Consider the following 22599-nt stretch of genomic DNA (forward strand, 5'->3'; position numbering starts at 1 on the left):
TAAACTATGTGTTTATTTCTTTAGAGTTGTGATGGTTGGAAAAGTGGAAACATCTTGATGTGGGTCTGGCTTGTCAGGCTAATGAACTGCAGGTCTTCCACCACCCAAGAAAGGTCTGTCCAGCACAAAACTGACCTGAACCTGAAAGAATTCAACAGCTGTTAGACATGAACGTGAGAGACCCCTACTGGGGATGGGTCTGTCCAGACACCTTGAGTATCATACTCCACCAAAGATCAGACGAGTCCATCATGCTCAGCTAGTAACCAACACAGATCTCACTCCCATCGCGTCGGAAAGCAACCTTTGTCAGGTGCCTTGACATTTGTTATTGACACTAAAAGTCTCCTTTGGCGTCATATATAGATGCGCTTGGTCGTGACTCTTTTCAAATTTTTTGGCGCTCTGGGTCAGGACGTACGTTTAACTGACATGTGGCACAAGAACGGTACAGTTAGTTTTAGGAAAAGATGGTGGGTGGGGTTATAAAATGTACGTTTTAGTGGATTTCTGGTCTTTTATACTACTCGCTTGTCCCTCTTAATACAACTCTCTACTGGTGTCTCGCTTAATACTACATCATCATGTAGTGCCGCAGTCGAGCTGCTGCTCTGCCCGCTGCATCCCATACAGACGCTAAAGGGGGATTTAGTGTCAGTATATCTGACGCTGAGAGCCACTGACCAAGCGTCAGTATTTTACGAGTTGGGAGCGAGAACAGGTTGCAGTTACAGGTTCTGGCACTGGACATGGATCACAGGTGACCAGAACTCTTGCTTGTTAGTTGAGGAAGCCTTTACAAGTGCTTGTTCACTTACAACTGAACTTGTAATTAAAGTGTTAATCTAAACAAAGCACAAATATGCTCCAAAATAAACTTCCTCCCCCTGCTTCACACCAAACAAAATAGCCTGCAGGTGTGATCACACTCTGAAGTGGCTCTGATTGTGTTGCTGTCTTTGTGTCAGCTCACTTGTAGTCCTGTTTTCCGTGTGTGAAGAGGTCCTGGCTGTCTGTCTCTGTGCTGGCGATGTCCAGAGACGCGTCCATTCCTCCGCTGCTTGTTAGCGCCCCCTGGAGGCTGGCGCTGTACTGCTGCAGGCGGCGCCACAGCTCGTTGTACAGTCGCAACAGCTTAGGAAACTCTCCTTCAAACGCCTGCTTTAGGAAGGACGAAGCTAGAGAGAGAAAAAAAACGGCACAGGCAGTGAGGAACCGCTTTATACTTATACATACAACTAGTGCAGGGCCCGTTGAAAACGTGCCCGTTTGGAATAGGCTGATTGCTTTGCCTGTGGTATTGCTGCTTAGCTTTCTCCAGAACCATTGTACCCAGAAATAAGTTCCAGAAGGACCCCTAAGCAACCCAACAATTTGAGTATAAGAGAAAGGAGGCTGGATGGGTTTAGTGCAGAATGCATAGAATATGATGCATTATTATTCATTAAACTATTCAGCATTTTATTAGAGGTGAAAGCTCCCCCTTGAACAGACGTTAAGTAAATGTAAGTACGTTGTGCTGATATAATGCCTCAATTACAATTATCATGTCAGCGATTCAATTTTGCACGATATCTCAATTTCTATTAAAGCCATGTAGGATATTTAATTCATAGCTTTTCAAGCTTCAAAAACAAAACATTCTGCAGTGCTCTAATACTAAATAAATTGGATACATAAAACTATACAGCACTGAGCACATGGCACTTCCTGAATGTGCAAAACATACCAGAATATGTAAACAGAAAGGTTGTTAGAAAGGTTGTTGCCTACATTAAATTGTAAACAGAAATAATGGATTATGAGCCGGCCGATTATCCATGTCCACGATTCGATGCATCGATTATTTGATTAATTTCAACACCTCTAGTTCCAGCCCACTTAAACCCCTGGCTTTGCAGGGTTAGTTCCTCTGAGTCCTCTCATTGATGCGCGGTTCAGTTGCACCCATCCGAGACAAAAAGGTTAAGAAAAGATGGAAGGTGACGAAAATGAAGAGTTTTTATTTATTTTTTTGAAAACTAAAAACAAAATATATATACGCATACAGTATGTACCCATGTATGTATGTATGTATGTATGTATATATATATATATATATATATATATATATATATATATATATATATAGTTATAGTATTATTATTATAGTTATAGTATATATATATATATACACACATATGCATACACACACACACACACATATACACACACACACACACACATATATATATACACACACACACACACACACACACACACACACACACACACACACACACACACACACACACACACACACACACACACATACCCATACATATAAAATAAAAAGTGTGTAGTAACACACAAAGGAAAAAGAACAATATCCATACAGTGTTTACAACTAATATTAAAAATACTATTGCAATTTCTAATTTAAAAAAATAGTCTGAAAAGGAGCAGGATAGAGCCGAAGCTTGTAATGTTTCCTACCCCTCATTCACTTTAACTCGTTTCTTTATATATTATTTTTTTGTTGATATCATCACAGTTCCATGACGGCGGTGCCATCAGATCAATGTTGTTAATGAAGGATCTATGTTGTAAGTGGACAATTTAGCCAAATAACCAAGCCAAACTCAATCTTTGCCGAGTTTGTCTCGGTATGGTATTCTCATATTTTGCCTCTTCAGTTTGACGATTTAGTGGGTCGGATAACGTTATTACTGGTGTTGTTTACTGTACGGCTTGCTGTAGCTTGCTGTAGTTAAACCACCATAATGGCGACTCGGTGACATCACAGACAATAAACACACGTGACTGACAACAACCGATTGCCGTCATTTCAACGGCTTGGCTATAGCCCTGATTTAGACCGACCATGTATATTCCACTTCTAGACAAAATAGCACCTACAACTGTTTAAATGTTGTTTTCGTCCATACAGCTTGTGCGGTAACATCACATGATGTTAGCAAAATCAAATATGACAAAATAACCACAATGTACCATCGACATGGTCTGTGTGTAGCCCTAAATTGGACTGGCTAACCCTAAAGCTTAATGATTAACGCATTGCATCTTGTGTGTTTGATACATACACCAACAGAAATTTGAAAAAAATTACAATTTGTGGTTTTAGGAGAACTAAGGTTATTAGGAACAATATTTTTTTTCCATCAACCCGGCACTTCTGTACAGTGTCTCCAGTAGGTTGCCAGATAAGATGGTACCAAACCTGGCAACCTCATTGCAATGACAAGACTCTAGGAAGCCGTACATAGTCACTGCACCTGACCTTTATCAGCAAGAAATAGTGCAACTCCCCCTTAAACCACAAAAGTTGGTTTTACATTGTTGTGTACGGACTAAACATGAGATACTGACTAGATATGATAACTAAATGTGTTAATCAGTGAGCTTTAGACGTGTAGGTGTATTTTTGAACTTTGGAGAGAGAAAATGGAAACTGAGGACAATCAGTAATCATATATTAAAGCCTCTATATTACTCACATATTAACAAGCGAGTATGTCATCCTTTTGCTTATTTATTTTTGTTCCAGAATATCTTTAGCACACAGCTTGCGTACACACACACACCCACACACACCAAACCACCCACACACACACTTCAGTAAAGTGCCAGTTAGTATGTTAGCAAGAAGCCAAATCCGCCTCTCCTGTTCTCACTTTGTTATTCTGTGTAATCAGACAACTCTGGTGTGTGTGTGTGAGTGAGTGAGTGAGTGAGAGAGAGAGAGAGATGTCGTTAGCATTATTAAGTATTTCTTTTTCCCTACTCTTAGAAAGATTCACTCATACAACCTTCGTTCATTTATATATTTTTTAAACTTCTTTGAAAAGGGGTAATGGCATTTTATTTGTTGCTTTATTTCACAACTGATTGCAGAGAGACTCCGGTGAGATGGAGGAATAAGAGAGGGATGATTAGGGAGACAAAACAATAATCAGCTCCCATTTAGAACCCATTCCAAACTGTACAATTCCTGAGAGGCACTTAGCTTAAAAATGATAATTTTCTCTTAATGACAACTGACTTAGCTTTTGGATGCACACGCTCTCATTTGTTTTCATGTTGGACTTCAGCAATAGGAGAAAAGAAAAAGATGTTGGAATGCGTAAATGCAAAATCAGACTTATGTCTCAACAATTTGGGTGGCGGGGATCAGCCAATCAGTGCCTTTGTTTTGGGGTTGCAGAGAGGACACCTGCATGCGCTGGCTGATAAGTTTTGTTTTTGAGTTAGTGCTGAGAGAAATGCCTCGTAGATATTTCTGAAGTGTATAGTTGTCATCTGTGTCGTCATCCGTGCATGTGTGCGTTCAGAGACGTTTTGAGTACACTGGTGTGAAATTTATACATGTATTTCAGGACCTTAGGTTTATAATGATGTTGTATGTTCTGGGATATTCAGTTACAATGCAGTATGCTAGCATAAAGTTAGCCAGCTGCATGCTAATGCTTAGTATTATAAGTATTACACTAATATTGTGTGTACTTACATAATAGTATGTCATTATTATTGGAGTGTTCACAATGGTTGGGTAAGATGGAACTATGTTTTGAGTTGAGACTGAGACCACAGCAGCAAGAAGGCTGTTTAATCTAATAAGGAGCTGATGTATACGATTGTGGTTATTTGGTTTGGTTATTTGGTATAAGCAGCTAGTTAATTAAGTTAGGTATATAATCATCATTAACTAGCCTTAATGATTGCATCCTGTCCCCACTGTTGTTTGTACTTGTATGCTGATATGTTCTTTTCACTTGTATTTTTGTAGAACCACACACTGACACTGACAATCATTTGCCTGCAGTAAATAAATCTATTGAAGATAGCATCAGAGCATCCAACTGCACTTCTCACATATACCCAACCAGCTACAGTCCGAATTATCAAGTCTCCATTACACACAGACTATCTTTCTCAAGTAGAATATAGTGACAGTTTGAGCAAGTATGACAAAAACATATTTTTTTATAAAAATCTACCAACTTTAGCTTTAAAGACACATTTTTCTGATTTAAATCCAGCTCCGTGTCATGGCAGTGTGGGCAGAGGGTGTTAGGCTTCCCTCCGTGGCGCCAGTGCACAGAGGTCCCGACGCAGCGTAGGTCTGCCGAGATCCGCCGGATGACGGGAAACGCATCACGGAGGGAATCCAAACCCTGTTCACCTTGCCCACATGAAAATGACACAGAGCTGGTTTACAATCCATATTTACGGCAGCGGTGTACAAGTAATTTGCACTCTGGGACTGTAGGGCCGCCAAATCGCAAAAAACACCAATTCTTACACAATTTTGCTTTAATACAAACTAAGGTTGTACAACAGGCCAACACTGGTTCAAAAAGACTGCTGTGTGCTCTGATAGCTCCATGATCAACAGGCCTTGTATTACTTGCAGCCCCATTGATTTCCTGCTGATAACTGAGCTCCTGTGACAGCCTGATGATTATGGCTTTCTAAATGAGACCTCCCACTAGTTGTTTGTGCTGTTGAAGCAGCTATCTACTGCTAGTCTTAGAGACCTTTTACAGATTGAAACTCTCTGAGTAATTTATCTTTCCTTTGAATTGGCAGCTTTAGCAGTCTTACCTTCAGTTGCTCTGTGAAACTCCTCACTAAGTGTCTTGGTTACATCATTCCAGAAGGTGTAGAGGATATCAGGCTGACCATCCTGTCATCAGGAAGAGAGAAGAGAAACACAAGAATGATGGTGTATCCTTGCTTTGTGAGTGACTTGAGCTGGTGAGTTGATAGGAAACACCTTCTGTCTGATACCTTTTGTACCCAAAAATAATAAAAAATCAAAGAGACTTGCAAACTGGCTTCAAATATCTGAATGCAGATGTTTGAGGAAGGATATTAGCAGTTGAGGTGGAGATACAAGCAGAGAGCATTTGGGTGTTTTGTGTTGTAAACCAAACTGAAATGTGATCTCAGGATGGTAGCTGCACTCCAAAACAACACAGCAATGATCGTTTTATAATTTGAAAATTACAAAACAATAGTAGGTGAAGTTAACGCTCTAGAAAATGGCTCTTTTTTGAACTAACTGAAATTTGTGTTGATGTGCAGAAGTGCAATTTATTTTGAAATTGAGACAAATAATCCTTAATCGTTGCAATCACAATATTTAATAAGGTAATTACAATGATCACTAAACATCACAACCATCATTAATACTGCTATCACTGGAGTAGTTAGTGCAGACATCCTTCATCATAAAATATTAGACCGACCAAACTCAAAGCCTGTGAACAACAGCTCTGTGTAACTACTAATAGAGAAGAAAAAGAGCAGTAAGTGTTGTTATACACACCAACACACACACACACTCACAGTTCAACACACTGAGCCTGAAGGAAAGTTCTTTAATTATTTAATGGGATTGGACAGGTGTGTCTGTGTATTCTCCTCTGGTCTCGCATTGCCAGACCTTCTTCCAAAGCGCTGTGGAGAAAGGTCTGTTTAGTCCACAAAGCATTTCAGGAGCATTTTCGGCATTTCTTTAAACCAATCACAATCGTCTTGGGCGGTGCTAAGCACCGAGCGGAGCCACGGTGCCTCTGCTAAATAGTCTCAGGAACGAACTTGTTTTGGTGGAACATGTGTACATTCAAAAGTAGTTTTAGTCGTGCAACAGAAAACTCCGATTCACCACATCGTCAGTTTCTACACTTCCACAAATATGTGTGACTCCATTTTTCTTTCTTGGTGGACCGACTGCATGTGAGTGAAATAGAAAAGAACAGAAACAACAGCCTTTGGTGTGGGGCTTGTTAGTTCCAATGAAGGGAAACCCTAATGCTACTGCACACCATGATGTATCAGAAAATCCTGTGCTTCCAACTCTGTATCAGCAGTGTATCCCTTTTCTGTTGTAACATGATGATGCCCCTGTGCACAAAGCCTGCTCCATTAAGAAATGCTTTTCCCAGTTTGATGTGGAAGTTTGAGTGGCCTGTACACAGCCCTGACCTCAACCCCATCCATCCAACAAATTTGGGAGGAACTGAGTTAACTGTGAGACAGGCCTGATCACCCGACATCAGTGTTGGACCTCAGTCATGCTCTTGGGCCTGAATGGGAGAAAATCTCTGCTCTCTAGAGGAAAGACTGAAACCAGAAGAGGGGAGTTTGTTGTAGAGGCCCCCTCTCATTCCCCCTGCTCTGGCGTTTCCCCCTCTCATTCCCCCTGCTCTGGTGTTTCCCCCTCTCATTCCCCCTGCTCTGGTGTTTCACCCTCTCATTCCCCCTGCTCTGGCGTTTCACCCTCTCATTCCCCCTGCTCTGACATTTCCCCCTCTCATTCCCCCTGCTCTGACAGAGAAAATTGGAGCCATTTGCCAAACGACCGGGCCAATCAGCGTTGGTTTTGAGGTGGATTAGGTGGTGATAGACCGACGGTTTATCCAATCAGCTAACCAGTATTATCAGCCAGCGGTAGCCCTAATTCTGTTAGCCGCTCGCTAATGCTTTTTTTCTCTTGGATCCTTCTTTTGGAATATGGTCCGGGAACCTGAAATGGTGCCTTTCATTCCTAAATTCTCGTTACACAAACGGCAAATATCCTTTACCGACATGTTGCTTGCATGCTGAGCTTACGAGCTATGCTTTGCCTGCAGCAGCGGGCTTGTGGTTGTATTTTCATACGCTTCGTGGATCTGATTGGTTGATTTGGCCCCGTCTATCACCAACATAGGTGATAGACAGATGGTTCATCCAATCAAATAACCAGTATTCCGCCCCTTCCCAAAAGTTCTCCAACGGAAAGTTCCCAGATGGATATGCCGAGCAAATGCGAAGCAATCCATCTGGCGGAGTCAGGTTACCTCTCATTCCCCCTGCTCTGACATTTCCACCTCTCATTCCCCCTGCTCTGGTGTTTCCCCCTCTCATTCCCTCTGCTCTGGTGTTTCCCCCTCTCATTCCCTCTGCTCTGGCACTTCCCCCTCTCACTCCCCCTGCTCTGGCACTTCCCCCTCTCATTCCCCCTGCTCTGGTCTTTCCTCCTCTCATTCCCCCTGCTCTGGCGTTTCCGAGCCCCTAAACCGGAAACATTTGGAAACACTTCTGACCCCTTTTGGTTTGGAATCTGCGGGGTTGCGTTTCAGTCTCAACGGCCGCAGACCTTTAGCAACACTGACGCCAATATTTTTCCGCCTAAATGGGTCATGTTGTCTCGTTCTCTGAGACTAAACTACTAACGTTACCACGGCAACTACCAGCAGCGGGCGGACTATACATGCTGCCTCCTGCCCAGTATAGGAGAGTGTTGATGAGATATGAGGTTTGGGCGTGTTAGTTTAAACGGAGATTAGTTCTTCTATTGGAGATAAAAACACTTGTTCGCACGCTTTTGGCTCAAAACTCTGCTTAAATACCAAAACGTAACAATGTAAATGTAGCTTGAGAATAACATATGACTGGAATGTTCAGCTATTCACATTCTTTATGGCATGTATGGTTGCTTCAGAACAAAACAGAATAATTAACTATTTCATTATAAAAACTCTTGTCTAAAATAGTTTTACAATAACTACATCAATGTAAGAGTAAGAATAGAAACACTAGTTTATAATTACTACAGATGAGGCCCCAGACCTTAAAGGAAGAAATTAAGCAGCTTTTAGACTTAACAAATCAGAGTTTTGAAGCCGGCGCCTGATCACACTATAGCACCACGTGGTGTCAACCAAAATTTTCTTTTGATGCGCTAAAAGAAGCCTGTTGTATAGTTACTTTTAGAGCATAAGTTGCCATTATAATAGATACTGTGAATAATACTGTGAGGCTTTTCTTTGATCCCCAAAGTTCAGTTCATGTAAACATTGTTCATGTACACACTAATCTCACAACCAGCATTATCATCTGAAAATGTAGTTGTAAAACTGACAGGAAACCAGAGCCGGGCATCAGGGACTAGAGTAATACAGTCTTATCTCTCGGAGCGTGTTCTGCATGAGCAGTAGCACATGAGATCTTTCTCCTGCTGAGAGCTGAATGTCGGAAACTACAATATTCAAACCAGGAGGAAATAAAGTAGGAATGATCTTCTCCAGGTCTGTCCACCAGAGTCGGTTTGTCTCTCCCTGTAGAATGAGTGGGCGGTGACTTAATTCCTATTACAGGAAGAAACCAGGATCGAGGCGAGGACAAAATAAGTGATACCCGGACTGAGGAGAGAAAAAGTGCACAGTAGCGTACAGTACTGACCTGTGTAACTAGGCATAAAAAAATCCCTGGGGATGGCTGGGTCGACTACCGTATATAATAATATTGTCTTCCTCATAATGAGTTAGAGCTCTTCTCGGGTGCTTTTCTGTATCTCCTTCTCCTCCAGTGTAAATATATTTATTTTGATGCAGCTACTGTTAAGATGTGACCGCTGACAGTAGAACAATGTGTTTGTTCAGTTCTTCGGTGGACACATGGCAGAGTGATAGTGCAGCTGCCCTGCAGCGGAGCCTTGCATTTAGACATGTCATTAGGTCTCCAACTCACACCGCCGCCTCTGGGTAATTGGTGAGAGCTTTGTTTCCATAGCAACAGTCTCACGCTCTGATTTGTACAACTAGGTTTCTGTGGAGGTAAGAGTGAGATGCTGATGATAGTCATGATGATGTGTTAAAGGACAAATCCGGCGCAAAATGAACCTAGGGGTTAATAACACGTGTGTCGGGGGATTCAAAAAGGTCAGAAAAAGTATTGTGTAATCATCAACTACAATTTTAGAAATATGTATTCACAATGTATTCAACAATAACTACAGTACATAAAATGTACATATGATGATGAGCACAAATATGTAAACAGTCTACACAAGATGCCACAGTAAGTGCAAATGTGTAAGTGACGTGTTCCAGGAAAAAAAACTAAATAGCCAACGGACTAAAGACGACAGACATCAACAGGTGTTTTGAACTTTGGTTCGAGTAAAGTGTCAAACTATTTGAAGTCAATCGACTCCCACAGTTGTGTAGACATCCCAGAATCAATCCACATATTAACCCACGCTTCCCTTTTACTAACCAGCAGCTATCGGGTCGCCGGTGAAAGCCCTCCTGTAGTGTTCTCTGTCCTGCGGTTGTCTCTGCCATGCTGCCTGGCCCTGTACCCATACATCCACGCCCCGTACCCATACATCCACGCCCCGTACCCATACATCCACGCCCGTACCCATACATCCACGCCCCGTACCCATACATCCACGCCTGCACCCATACATCCACGCCTGCACCCATACATCCACGCCCGCACCCATACATCCACGCCTGCACCCATACATCCACGCCCCGCACCCATACATCCACGCCCCGTACCCATACATCCACGCCCCGTACCCATACATCCACGCCCCGCACCCATACATCCACGCCCCGTACCCATACATCCACGCCCCGTACCCATACATCCACGCCCCGCACCCATACATCCACGCCCTGTACCGGTGTTAGCTTCTGTTTCTGTCCTACGGTTGTCTCCGTCATGCTGCCTGTACTAGGCCTGCACAATAAATCGTTATATCGCGATCTCGATTCACGATTTAATTTTTAAATGACTTAAAAAAAAAAAACTTTCAGGTCTTCACCCTCAGCCAATGACAAAGCGCCTTTTAGTCACTTTCATTTGTCGAGCGAGCACGGTAGTTCAGAAATAAACCAAATGGATATTGATGAAAACCCAGGTACTAGTGACGAGAATCAGCCAACCACTCGGTCTCAAACCGAACTTGTTCCGAAAAAAGGCTCCCATTCGGTGGTGTGGAAGTATTTTGGATTCAAGCAAGACGACGAGGGTCAGTCTGATGACGCAAGACTTTACCAGCACCTCAAACCTCACCACAAAGTGCAAAACGATGAAGCCGTACAAGGCAAGGAAGACGCTAATTGAAGAAGTTTTAATTAGCCTATTTACAGCCATGTTCAGGGCCATATTCAGTTTGATATCAATTCTAAGCTAAAAAAAAAAAAAATCAAAAAATTTTTGATTCATATTTTTCCCTGAATTATGCAGGCCTACCCTGTACGCATACATCCATGCCCTGTACCAGGGTTAGCTTCTGTTTCGGGGAAAGGGGGCTTTGCGTTCTCCTTTACACTGTTAAGGTAAGCTAGGTTAGCCTTCTTGTGTGTGCTTCTCAAATGTACTTTCAAATTCGTGGGATTTTTCCCTTTAATAAATTGTCCACATATTTTACCACCTTCCACTGCGTGGCATTTGCTTTTATCTGACACAGTCATAATCAAATAGGACTCTGTTGCTTTCTTTTCCGACTTTTGGTACCGCCATGATGCCAGGCGAGGGGCACGGACTATGTTGTGTTAAATTTGACGTGGAATGTCGGAAGTTCTGGGTTCCCAGTCGGAAACTATATATGTCTACGGCATAGACTGACTAAAACCGGTCTATGTTCGGATAGGTCAACTCTGAAAGATATGTTATTTCCTCTATGAAAGACATTGACAAAGACGGATTTGTCCTTTAATGGCTGCCATGATTACTATTGATACTACTACTACTATTAAGTAGAGATGTTCTATCGGTATCAGCTGCGATACTGCCTAAAACGCTGGTACGTTAAAGTAGTTCATTTATGTTCTTTTTCTGTTAGAACTGTCAAACTGGAGAATAAAAGAAAGTTCTGTGGCATTCATTGTTTGTGTTTGTTCATGTTTCACAAAGAGTTTAACCTGAGCCAGACCGACAACAAAGATAGAAATCATATCACATCCATACAGGGATAGTAGTATACAGCTGTTAAAACATAATATATATATATATATATGACACTTTCTGGTCTATATATCCCTGCCTCTGCTGTATTCTTTTAACCCCCGGTGGGCAATTCGGTCGGTGCTTAAAATGTATTGAATTCGGTACACAGCCCTAAATATGATATTTTCAAACTTGTGAGCTTCAGTCCCAACAGTGACATCACAGAGATGTTAAATGCCTGTTAAAAGTTTAAATTTCTTATTTGTCTCATTAATTTGTACAAATTCCAGTGATAACTTCTGTTATGATTTGACAATATCATTTTATTTTTTTTACTTTTTAGGTATAATGGACACTTGCCAAGTGACTATGAAGCACATAACATCAAGCTCGTATCCTCCATGTTTGTTTATAAAATGTCTGTTTAAAACAACGCATTCTAAAATGTGAAAGCAACCTTCTTGATTTGAACATTTTCATTAAAACTCATTTGATACTGAAAGCTATTTTAGTTTAAATTGTGCATGCATTGTCATCAAATGAACACATAATAACCTGGGGTCAGGTAGTAGTATTCCTGCCTAGGAGTACTGGTCATATAATTAAGCTGTCATGTGTAGTCTGCTGTGTAACGTGTACTAGATGGTGACTTAGAGGCGACAGCAGGCATGAATGTGTGTGGATATTTTACAGTGATTGTGAGAAACTTTTATTTTCTATTATTTAATAACTCTGTAGCCAGACTGGAGACTTGTGACTGTTGTCCTGATTGCAGCTATAAATATTACTATTACACCAAAACCAGAGGAGGGTTGCCCACCCACCTTGATGATCTCATCGATGAAGCACACGTGAGTTACAGGGTCTCTCTTCTTCATCAGGACCTTCTGCAAATGTTGCACCTGGAAAATATGCGGAAATGTTATTTCTATCTCATCAGTCCTGCTGACTGCTTTTGTTTTTAATGTGCATAAAAGCGGGTCTCAGGGAGCGTGTACCTGTCTGCACGCAGCACATATCTGGTCCATCAGCTTCTCCAGGTTGGTCCACAGAGCAGCACGGAAAGCTGCTGTGTTGCCAGGTGTTGGCAGCACTGCTCTGCCTGGTGCACCTGAGGGGACAGATTCACTATGTGTAAGCTTTTTGTTTGTTTGTTGATATGTGATATGATTCATCCCATTTTCCCAACTGACAACACAGCTGACACAAAAAAGCATTTATGATTCTTCGTACAATTGCAGGAGCCAATAAGAGGAGCTTTTCTGTCATGCCTCTCAAGATTTTCTTCAGACCATGATACATTTATTCAATTGCTAATTTCATAGCAGAAGTCTGATGTTATTCTATATGTTTTTTATCATCATCAAATCCAAGGAAAATACCAAAACCAACTGCGTGTTAATCCATCTCTCAATTCTTCCCAGCTTTCCTGCTGGGAAACCAGGTTCTCTGCTTCAAACCCACTGTTTCCTACTGGTGATCACAGCCATTTAAAAACTGGGTTATTATTATGAATTCTTCAGCTCCCCTAGGGCAAGTGGCCATGGAGGAGACCCTGCTGTAATTTTCCAAAATCATTTTAAGTGTTGAGGGAATGATGTCTGAAATTAATTCCAGTTCTCTGTATTGTCATTTATCAACACCCCACTTTTAACATTGTGTTTCTTACAGAACTGTCTGAATTCCTAGCCTCCGTCGTTGTTAAGTAGGACAAAATTATGATCGTTGGGGATTTTAACTTTCATGTTGACAACACCTCAAGTAGTTCTACAACCGAGTTCCTAAATGTTAACGAGTCCTAAAATGTTGTCCAACATGTGCACGATCCAACCCACAACTGTGGATACACACTAGACCTATAATTCACACTTGGTTTGAATCTAGACAGTCTCTCCATTAAGGTTTTTATTTTTCTGTTTCCGACCATACAGTAATTATTGGGAAGTTTAACAGCACTGTGCTTTACATTGCCGTACAACACAGATTAAGTATTTTTTAGCTGCACAAAATGTATGTTTCGGAGTCACTACAGTTAGGATTTTATAGCACTTTCAAAATAAGAGGAGAATAAGCATGAGCATGTTAAATGCCATGGCAAGCCAAAACAAAAGGAGCATAGGCCAAACTTGGCCTGCAGGCCCCAAATTGGGCGGCCTTGCTTTAATCAGATATGCCTATCTACACTGGACGTGGTTGCTCCTTTCAAAACTTATTTACATCCACTGTCAAAATAACCCCATGGATGTATAAGGAAATTTGTAGCCTCAAAAGAACCTGTAGAAAGGCCAAACATCTAGTAAATTGCTGGTGCATTATTTGATGCTCAAATAGCTACTTACTTCATACAATTACAAGGTGAAGGAAGGCACGGACCAGCATAGCCAGAGAATCCTGTCTAATACTATCAATCAGCTTGTAAACTCTCCTCTGGCTACTGCGAACATTTCTTCTCCAGCTGACTGTGACAAAATTCTTAATTTCTTCATAGTAGCGTTTCCTATTTCATCCTTATAGACAGACTAAAACAGTGGGCGTGTATCACTGGAACTGTCCTGGACTGGTTTCCTCATCTTAGCCAACGGGAAATGTTCGGTTTCTCTTGGGGGAATTTACATTATGTACTGCTTAGACTTAACATGGAATACCACAAGGATCAATCTTGGGACCAGTTCTGTTTACCATGTACATGTTACCCTTGGGTTATATTATCCGTCATCACATCCTGTCATTCCGTAGCTACGCACATGATACACAGCTGTACCTGTCACTTAAACCTTCTGACACCAGGAAATTAGCCTCACTACATAGCTGCCTACATGACATAAAAAGCAGGATGTCTCAAAACCTCCTAAAATGTAATTCTGACTAGACAGAAGCTCTTTCCATTGGCCCAGAACACTCTCACAACAAAGACAGCCACTCCCTTGCCCCCTCATTCCCAACATAAAGTCAGCTACAAAAACTATGGGGGCCAGATGTATGTACATTTGCTAATGTAGCGTTATCAGCGTCATGTCCAACCCGCAGAAAGCGCACGCTGTGATACTTCAGCTTACATATTTGTAATGTAGCGAGGAGTTTTACCTCAGTGCGGCCTGTTTGTACATACCTCGCCATGCTTTTCCGCACGTTGCGAAACAAATACGCCTTAAGTGGGCGAAAAAGCGTTAGTACATCTGGCCCTGAGTGTTATCTTGGCTAATAACTTGAGCCTGAAGCAACATGTAAAGAAAGTAGTCCCATCATGTTTTTAATAAAATAATACTTGCTATTATATCCTCCCACTCATTTTTTTAATCAACAATGGAGCTCTATGGCACAAGAAGAAGATATATCAGGCTGTGATACACACACAATTCTTGTTAGTAGATACATTCACTGGTTTGGGTCTTTTTATGATTTTGTGAAAAAAATATAGAATCACCAGACTTATTTTATTAGTGATATAATCCTCAAAAATAGTCCTGAAAAATGCCAGGGGAAGAAACCTTAGCCTAATCAGGGCTGGTTATCTGAATTGTGCACATTAATTAGAACAATGATGTGGTCGCTACATCAGAGCCATAAAAATAGCACACGCCTTCCAGCCAGAATTGACTATTCTCTGTGGCCATGTTATACTAATCTATTTTGGAAAATTATAAAATGTCATTGTCTTTTGCCTTTTAGAAATGAGGGCAATGTATCCAGTGTGTGAGTGTTGCTCTGTGTGTACTGTATAAGCAAAAATTCTTTAAGAACCATCCTCCTTGGGTCTTACCTCTGGGGTTGGTGGGCTGTGTCAGGCCCTTGATGTCCAGAGCACTAGTGATGTTGTCCTGTATGGTGGTCTTGTAACCCCCCACTACAGAACTGATGGTCTCTCGTAGACTGCCCAGGTTATAGAAGACCTGGAGGGCCGTGCCAACCTGGGTCGGATTCTGACCAAAAAAAGGAAAGAGGATGACAGAGGGAAAGAGAGAAGTTAAGTTGGCAGGCATCTGTGGTGCTGTTTTTAACTGCATAAAATCAACTTAATGGGTCTGGTAGTTTCACACACTCACATTCAGTTTTCCAGTGAGTACAGAGGTGACAGCAGCAGCTAAAAATACATCTTACATTGATTTAATGAGGGAGAGCTGTGAAAATGTAGCAGGCCAAATCCAAGACAAGAACAAAATGAGAAGAGGAGGAAAAAAGATGGGGAGGAAAGAAGAGAGTATAGGAGAGAAGAGGATAGGAGAGGAAACAAGAGAGGAGAGAAGAGGAGGGAACAAGAGAGAAGAGGAGGAAACGAGAGGAGAGAAGAGAATAGGAGATAGGAAAACACAAATTACACTTTGCACTGACTGTTGAATATCTTTGAAAAAAGAATAAAAGAAACCATTTGAATATATCATCTTGTGCTTTAGGAAATTGTGATAGGCATTTTGTGAAATATCTTCTGATATTTTAAAGATAAAATAAGTAATGGGTTAATCAACAAAATAATATGCGGATTAATTAATAGTGAAAATATTTCTATATTTCTGTTTCACAAAACAGAACCATGGGTGGTGTAGGAATTACACATCAGTGTTGTTTCCCTTCAAAACTCACTGGATTTTGACAAACGTTGGTAGAATGATGCATCTCTCTGGTTAACTCTCACAGCACAGGGAAGACTGATGTGGTTTCAGGGGAAAGCTACATTCTCAAGCTATTTCTTGGGTGGAAAAGTTTGGTTCAGAGTTACGTATCACTACGAGATAGCCTTGACTGGATGTGCCAACGACTCCCAACGACTTTCTACTACTCCTAACGTCTCCCTACGACTAGGCCTGCACGATTTGGGGAAAAATATGAATCATGATTTTTTTTATCTTAGAATGGATATCACGATTTTCTGCCACAATTTGTTTTCCCATGAAGTGTAATGGTTATTGCACACATGAACCATGACAAAACAAAACAAATTGGCAGTACCAAAAATTTATTTTTTTGGGCACCTATAGCACATTGCGCATCACCACAAGCCTGTAAACATAGAGGCTTCAATGAATAAAGAAAAAAAAGCACATATTGGCCATTTAAGTACAGTAGGCTACCAAAATAGTGACATAACACATTGACCTAAATATGGCCCTGATACAGGCTCTATCTGAACTCCTTGAACATGTCTTTACATAATTAAAAACATGTCAATGTCAAATGCTTTCAATAAATTAAATGGGAGAAAAAATATACATATATATCTAAGTAATTTCAAAATTAAATCACAAACAGGGGCGAATCGAGATCGCAATTTTATAACTATTTATCGCGCAGGCCTATCTACGACTCTCTGCGACTCCCAACAACTCCCAAAGGCTCCCAACGTTTCTCTATGACTCCCAATGACTCCTAACTACTCCCTACAACTCCCAACGTATCCCAACAACTCCCTATGACTCCCTACGACGCCCAACAACTCCAAACGACTCTCTACGACTCCCATGTGGCTCAAGACCCTCAGGTGACACAACCCACCAGAGGGTAAATATCTGCAACTCCCCACTTGTCAGTCAAACTAGCTAGGCTAACCACTTTCTGACTCCACTCTATCCAATTATACACTAACCTTACCAAACTTCTATATCTGTTGTGTGTTTTCCCTGTCTGCAAAAGGGGCCTTGACAATTTTACCCACATAGCAGGTGGTAATTTCTGACCCTGAGTTGTAGCCTATAATAGATTAGATCAATACTGCACTGGCAGGTGGTAATTTCTGACCCTGAGTTGTAGCCTATAATACATTAGATCAATACTCCTGACCTGGAGAATACAACACTATTATTATACTATGACTCTTATTGTTTTTTGGGGGGGTTCTGAGTTCACCAAGTTAAATGTTTTTAGACCCTTTTAATACCCTTTAATACCTGGAATGCACTTCAACGCCCGTTTCACGCTCATGCTGTATGAATGTACAATGGAAAATCTGTTGGTGGCGATGTGGCCTTGAATTATTAATATATCAGGTTTTTTCAGTACTTCCCCAATAACTGGACACAGATAAGCGACACAAAATGGATGGAAAAATGATTAACATGAGCCAATTTAAGCTTTCGGTAAAACAGACACTTATGCCCATTATGAGATGATGAGCTTCTTGGCTGCTGTAGCTAGCAGTAGTGACAGGTCTGATGGTGCTGCCCACTTTATGTAGTTGCTCATTTAAAGAAGGACTTTGGTGAGGCAGCGCGTCACATCGTCTGAACACTGCCTAGAGTTGCTGTTTGGTGCAACTTTTAGCCACTGGGCTCAATTGATATTATATCATATTTCTGAAAAGATGTTGAGAGGAGAGGTTTTTTACGTGGGTCATGTGAGTTGACAGAACAGATGGGCTACATGGTCTTTGCTGGCACAATCACAGCACTGAGGTGAGGCTCCCACACAGCATGTCCACCTGCTTACATAATAAAAAACACAATAAGAAAATCCCTTATATATGTGTGTGTGTGCACACGTGTTTGTGTGTCTCTGTCTCTAGAGCCCCATATGGCCACACACATAACACAGTGACAGAAGTTGTTAGCCAAGGCTGCTCCAGCAGTAGTCAGGCTAAAAATACTTCTACTGAGGGTGGAATACACAAAGGAGAGAGAAGTGTGTGTGTGTGTGTGAGTTTCTGTCCAGTTTTTGGAAAAAACTGTTATTTTTCTCTAGACGTGAGAGTGAAAAAATGTATACCTGCTTTGCACCAGGGAACACTTTTGCAAAATGACAGGAGGCCAAGGGCCAATTAATAAATAAAAAAGAATTACTATTTAGTATATATTATTTAAAGGGCCCCTAACTTATTTTTCTTTGAAATTCAAACTGGATTTGAGGACATGCAGGGCTTAGGTTGGACATTTGAACATCCCCTTGCACTTTTTTTTATACACAAGCTCTAATTTGATGCCTTTTTATGCATTCTGGCATCAGGCCTGATTTAGAAAATGGTCGGCGAGTCACCCAGCAAGGCCCGCAAGTTGTAGAGTCCCGGTATCCTACTACTTCACACAGTACCACCAGCTACACACGCACACACTCCTGCCGTACAAGGTGCCACCTGCTCATCAGATAAACATTCACACACATTAGTGTTAAGCTACTGTGAATTAACTCAACACTTCCTGCACAGATGTTGTATATATTTAAAAAAACAAGCGACTAAAAAGGCTTTTAATATAAAAAGATCTGCATCAGTCAAGTTTTTTTCCTCAGTAAACGTGATTCAAATGAATTAATGAGTGAACACACTATTAAACTCCATCTGTCCATTCAGTTGGCTGAAACTAGCCAGCGGCTAGAGGACATTTAGCTGCTTAATCCGTAAAAAAAAAACCCGGTGAATTTTAGTGAATGGACACACATTTTTTCAGGGTTAATTTTATTTCATTTTCCTTTTCATTTTTTGAGGATTCGGATATTACAGTATTGAAAGAAAAAGAAAACAGCAAAAAAGCAAATATTCAAATCCCAAAATTGAATACCTACCCAACGAACGACTATCTGAATAGTGGAATATTTGGTCCAGCCCTACCGGATGATACGGTAGGATTTTTCGTTTTGGGAGTTAGCGGTGAAAGTGGCTGAGAGGAATAATGTTACATCGTGGATATTGTAAATTGTACTAGCTGCGGTCTGTGAGTCATCCCTCCATGTCTGCATTCATAAACCTTTGAGTAGACCGGTATAATTATATATAGATATGTATATGGGTGTGTTAAGTCTACATTTATGTTTATATGTCCTAAGAAGAGCTGGGCAATATATCGATATTATATCGATATCGTGATATGAGACTAGATATCGTCTTAGATTTTGGATATGGTAATATCATAATATAACATAAGTGTTGCCTTTTCCTGGTTTTAAAGGCTGCATTACAGTAAAGTGATGTCATTTTCTGAACTTACCAGACTGTTGTGACTGTTCTATTATTTGCCTTTACCCACTTAGTCATTATATCCACATTACTGATGATTATTTATCAAAAATCTCATTGTGTAAATATTTTGTGAAAGCACCAATAGTCAACACTACAATATCGGTGCGGTATTGATATCGAGGTGTTTGGTCAACAATATCATATTTGATTATCTCCATATCGCCCAGCCCTAGTTCTAAGATGTTCATTTAGACTATACGACATTAGCATAAAAGTAATTTAGCGCAGTATTATTGTGTTCATATTCACTCACATAATGACACTGTATATGATTATTATTGGAGTGCTCCCAATGGCTGTGTAACATGGACCTATGTTTGAGTTACTGTCTCTAACTCTCTCTTACAGTAGCAAGGAGGAGGCGGTTTCATTTAACATGGAGCTGATGTGGATGTTATTGGATTGTAAGTGGCTAGCTAATTAAGTTGAAGTTATACCATATAAGTTATTATATACTATAGAGAATGTCTTATCTTTGCTATTCCCCGGTCACTTTTTACACAATACATATTTATTTGAAGGTAGGCAATGCTTCTTATATAGAATTGGCTTATTTTAATTTACAAAGGAAAATTAATGTGTTTTCATTAAATGAATATTAACTGTATAGCAGATGGAATCGTATCTTATTGAATAGCACCGAATCGATTCAACATCCAATTGCACTGAATCGTTCCATATTAAAATGCATTGTCCCTGGGATTTTGAGTATTTTGAAAAACCTATATAAACCTATATATCAACATTTGATTTTGCCACTTCAATTGTGTGTTTTTATTGCTGGGTTTAAAGTAATTTAATTAAAGGGTGTATTTTTTAATTTATGTGCATCCCTTGAACACATTTTTTTTTTTTTTTTTTTTTTTTTTTTAAAAGGATACAAAAGTCAAATTTTCACAGCCCATCTCTCAAGCATCAGATGTCAGGCATTCTGCTTCCCTTCCACTATCTGATACAGCGCCATGGATAGGTCTGGCAATGCGAGACTACTCTTTAAATAACACAAAACCGGGTGCCTGGTTAGCTCAGCTGGTAGAGCGTGCGCCCATATACAGAGGCTCAGTTCTCGATGCAGCGGCTGCACTGCAGGTTCGGTTCTAGCCTGCGGCCCTTTGCTGCATGTCATTACCCCTCTCTCTCCCCTTTCATTTCTAAGTTGTCCTGTCAAAAATAAAGGCCAAAAATGCCACAAAAAAAGTAAAAAAAAAACAAAAAAAACAATAAACACAAAACCAATGTTTTTTCAATACCTTCATGCTTAGTCTGACTTGCCAATATTACTCCTATAACTCATGTAGCAGACTTATTTTCATTACTAATGAAGTGTAGTTTATTTATTTGACATAATTTACATTGAGCGGCTGTGGCTCAGGGGATAGAATGGTCATTGGTGTGTAAACGAGTGAATGTTTATCTGATGAGCAGGTGGCACCTTGTATGGCAGCCTCGACCACCAGTGTGTGTGCGTGTGTGTGTGTGTGTGCGTGCGTGCGTGTGTGTGTGCAAGTCAAGTCAGTTTATTTATAGACCACATTTAAAACCAACCTAGGCTGAACAAAGTGCTGTACAAAGTTATATTATGTTATAACAACAAAGGAAGAGAATAAAAATGACAATGAACATCATATAAACAACACACTTCTATACAAATGTCCTTAAACTAAATCATACGCCAAAGAATAAAAATGTGTTTTAAGACGAGACTTAAAGATCTCTGCAGTAGAGGAGGACCTAATATTAAAGGGAAAAGGGGCCACAACGGAGAAGGCACCATCACCCTTTGTTTTCATCCCAGACTGTGGAATAGCTAAAAGGAACTGGACCATCTTAGGTTCCTGGAGGAATGATGTAGGGGAAGGAGATCAGCAATGTATGAAGGGGCCAAATCATGTAATGCCTTAAAAACGAAATTGATTCTATAGTTGACCGGTAACCAGTGAAGAGAAGCCAATATCGGGGAGATATGATCCCTCCTTCTGGTACCAGTCAACAATCTAACAGTAGAAACTGGCAAACTAAAGGCTTTGATGGACAACAGACATGGATATTAAAAATCTATCTGAGTTGGGCACAATCAAGGATAGAAACTCTGAAAATTCACTGATAAAGTCCTTATTGTACTTTGGGGTTTATACACCAGTGCACAAATCAGTGGGCAGGATAAATCAACCTTACATGCTTGCACCTCAAAAGTAGCGTACTTATCAACTGGCAATTGATGGTGTGTGTGTGTGTGTGTGTGTGTGTGTGTGTGTGTGTGTGTGTGTGTGTGTGTGTGTGTGTGTGTGTGTGTGTGTGTGTGTGTGTGTGTGCGTGAGTGTGAATGGTCTCGTAGTGTGTAAAGCACTTTCAGTGGACTAGAAAAGCATTATATAAATGCAGTCAATTTACATAAATGTAAATAATGCAAGAAAATAATGGCATTTTCTTTCCAATAACTTCCATGTAATGTGTCCCAGTAATTTAAATGTAATACCAAAATGTGGACACAGGACCCACCTCATATGGGATTTTAGTGCTTTCCCTATATTTTTAATATTTCTTTGAAAAGAAATCTTTTTATTTATTTTTTTTCTCTCTCTCAGAGTAGTTCAAAAGTAGTTTCACTGTGCATTACTGTAATTTCGGCCAGATCTGGGTTTTTTGAGTCCTGCATGGTATTACGGTTAGGAGTTGTTTTTAAAACCTCTCCCTGATGGACAGATCTTCTATGGTCGCTCATTGTCTGTCCTCTGGCTTTTTGAAGCACACAGATTTTCAACATTTCACTTTTCAGAAAGTGACTCAACTACTTTATCACGTGATGATTATGATGATGTAATTTTCACTCAAGTGGTAGGTAAAAATGTAAACTATACGCACTATGAAAAACATGTCAGACCACAAGTATAGTGTGTTTTTGTCTTCTAAATCAGGGGTCTTCAACGTTT

At 40.5% G+C, this 22599-nt stretch overlaps 1 protein-coding gene across 1 annotated transcript in view; it reads right to left on the reverse strand.

Annotated features, from left to right (window-relative positions):
* cog5 (component of oligomeric golgi complex 5) overlaps positions 1-22599 on the reverse strand; it is an 85520-nt gene that overhangs the window by 16745 nt on the left and 46176 nt on the right. The window contains exons 8-12 of the mRNA XM_028570156.1: positions 15491-15650; positions 12729-12841; positions 12555-12632; positions 5605-5686; positions 974-1178 (exon numbers count right to left, since the gene is read on the reverse strand). Of these exons, the coding sequence (XP_028425957.1) occupies positions 974-1178; positions 5605-5686; positions 12555-12632; positions 12729-12841; positions 15491-15650 (638 nt within the window). The remainder of the gene's footprint in view (positions 1-973; positions 1179-5604; positions 5687-12554; positions 12633-12728; positions 12842-15490; positions 15651-22599) is intronic.

This window comes from Perca flavescens, chromosome 23, assembly GCF_004354835.1.
Source record: "Perca flavescens isolate YP-PL-M2 chromosome 23, PFLA_1.0, whole genome shotgun sequence".
NCBI lineage: Eukaryota > Metazoa > Chordata > Actinopteri > Perciformes > Percidae > Perca > Perca flavescens.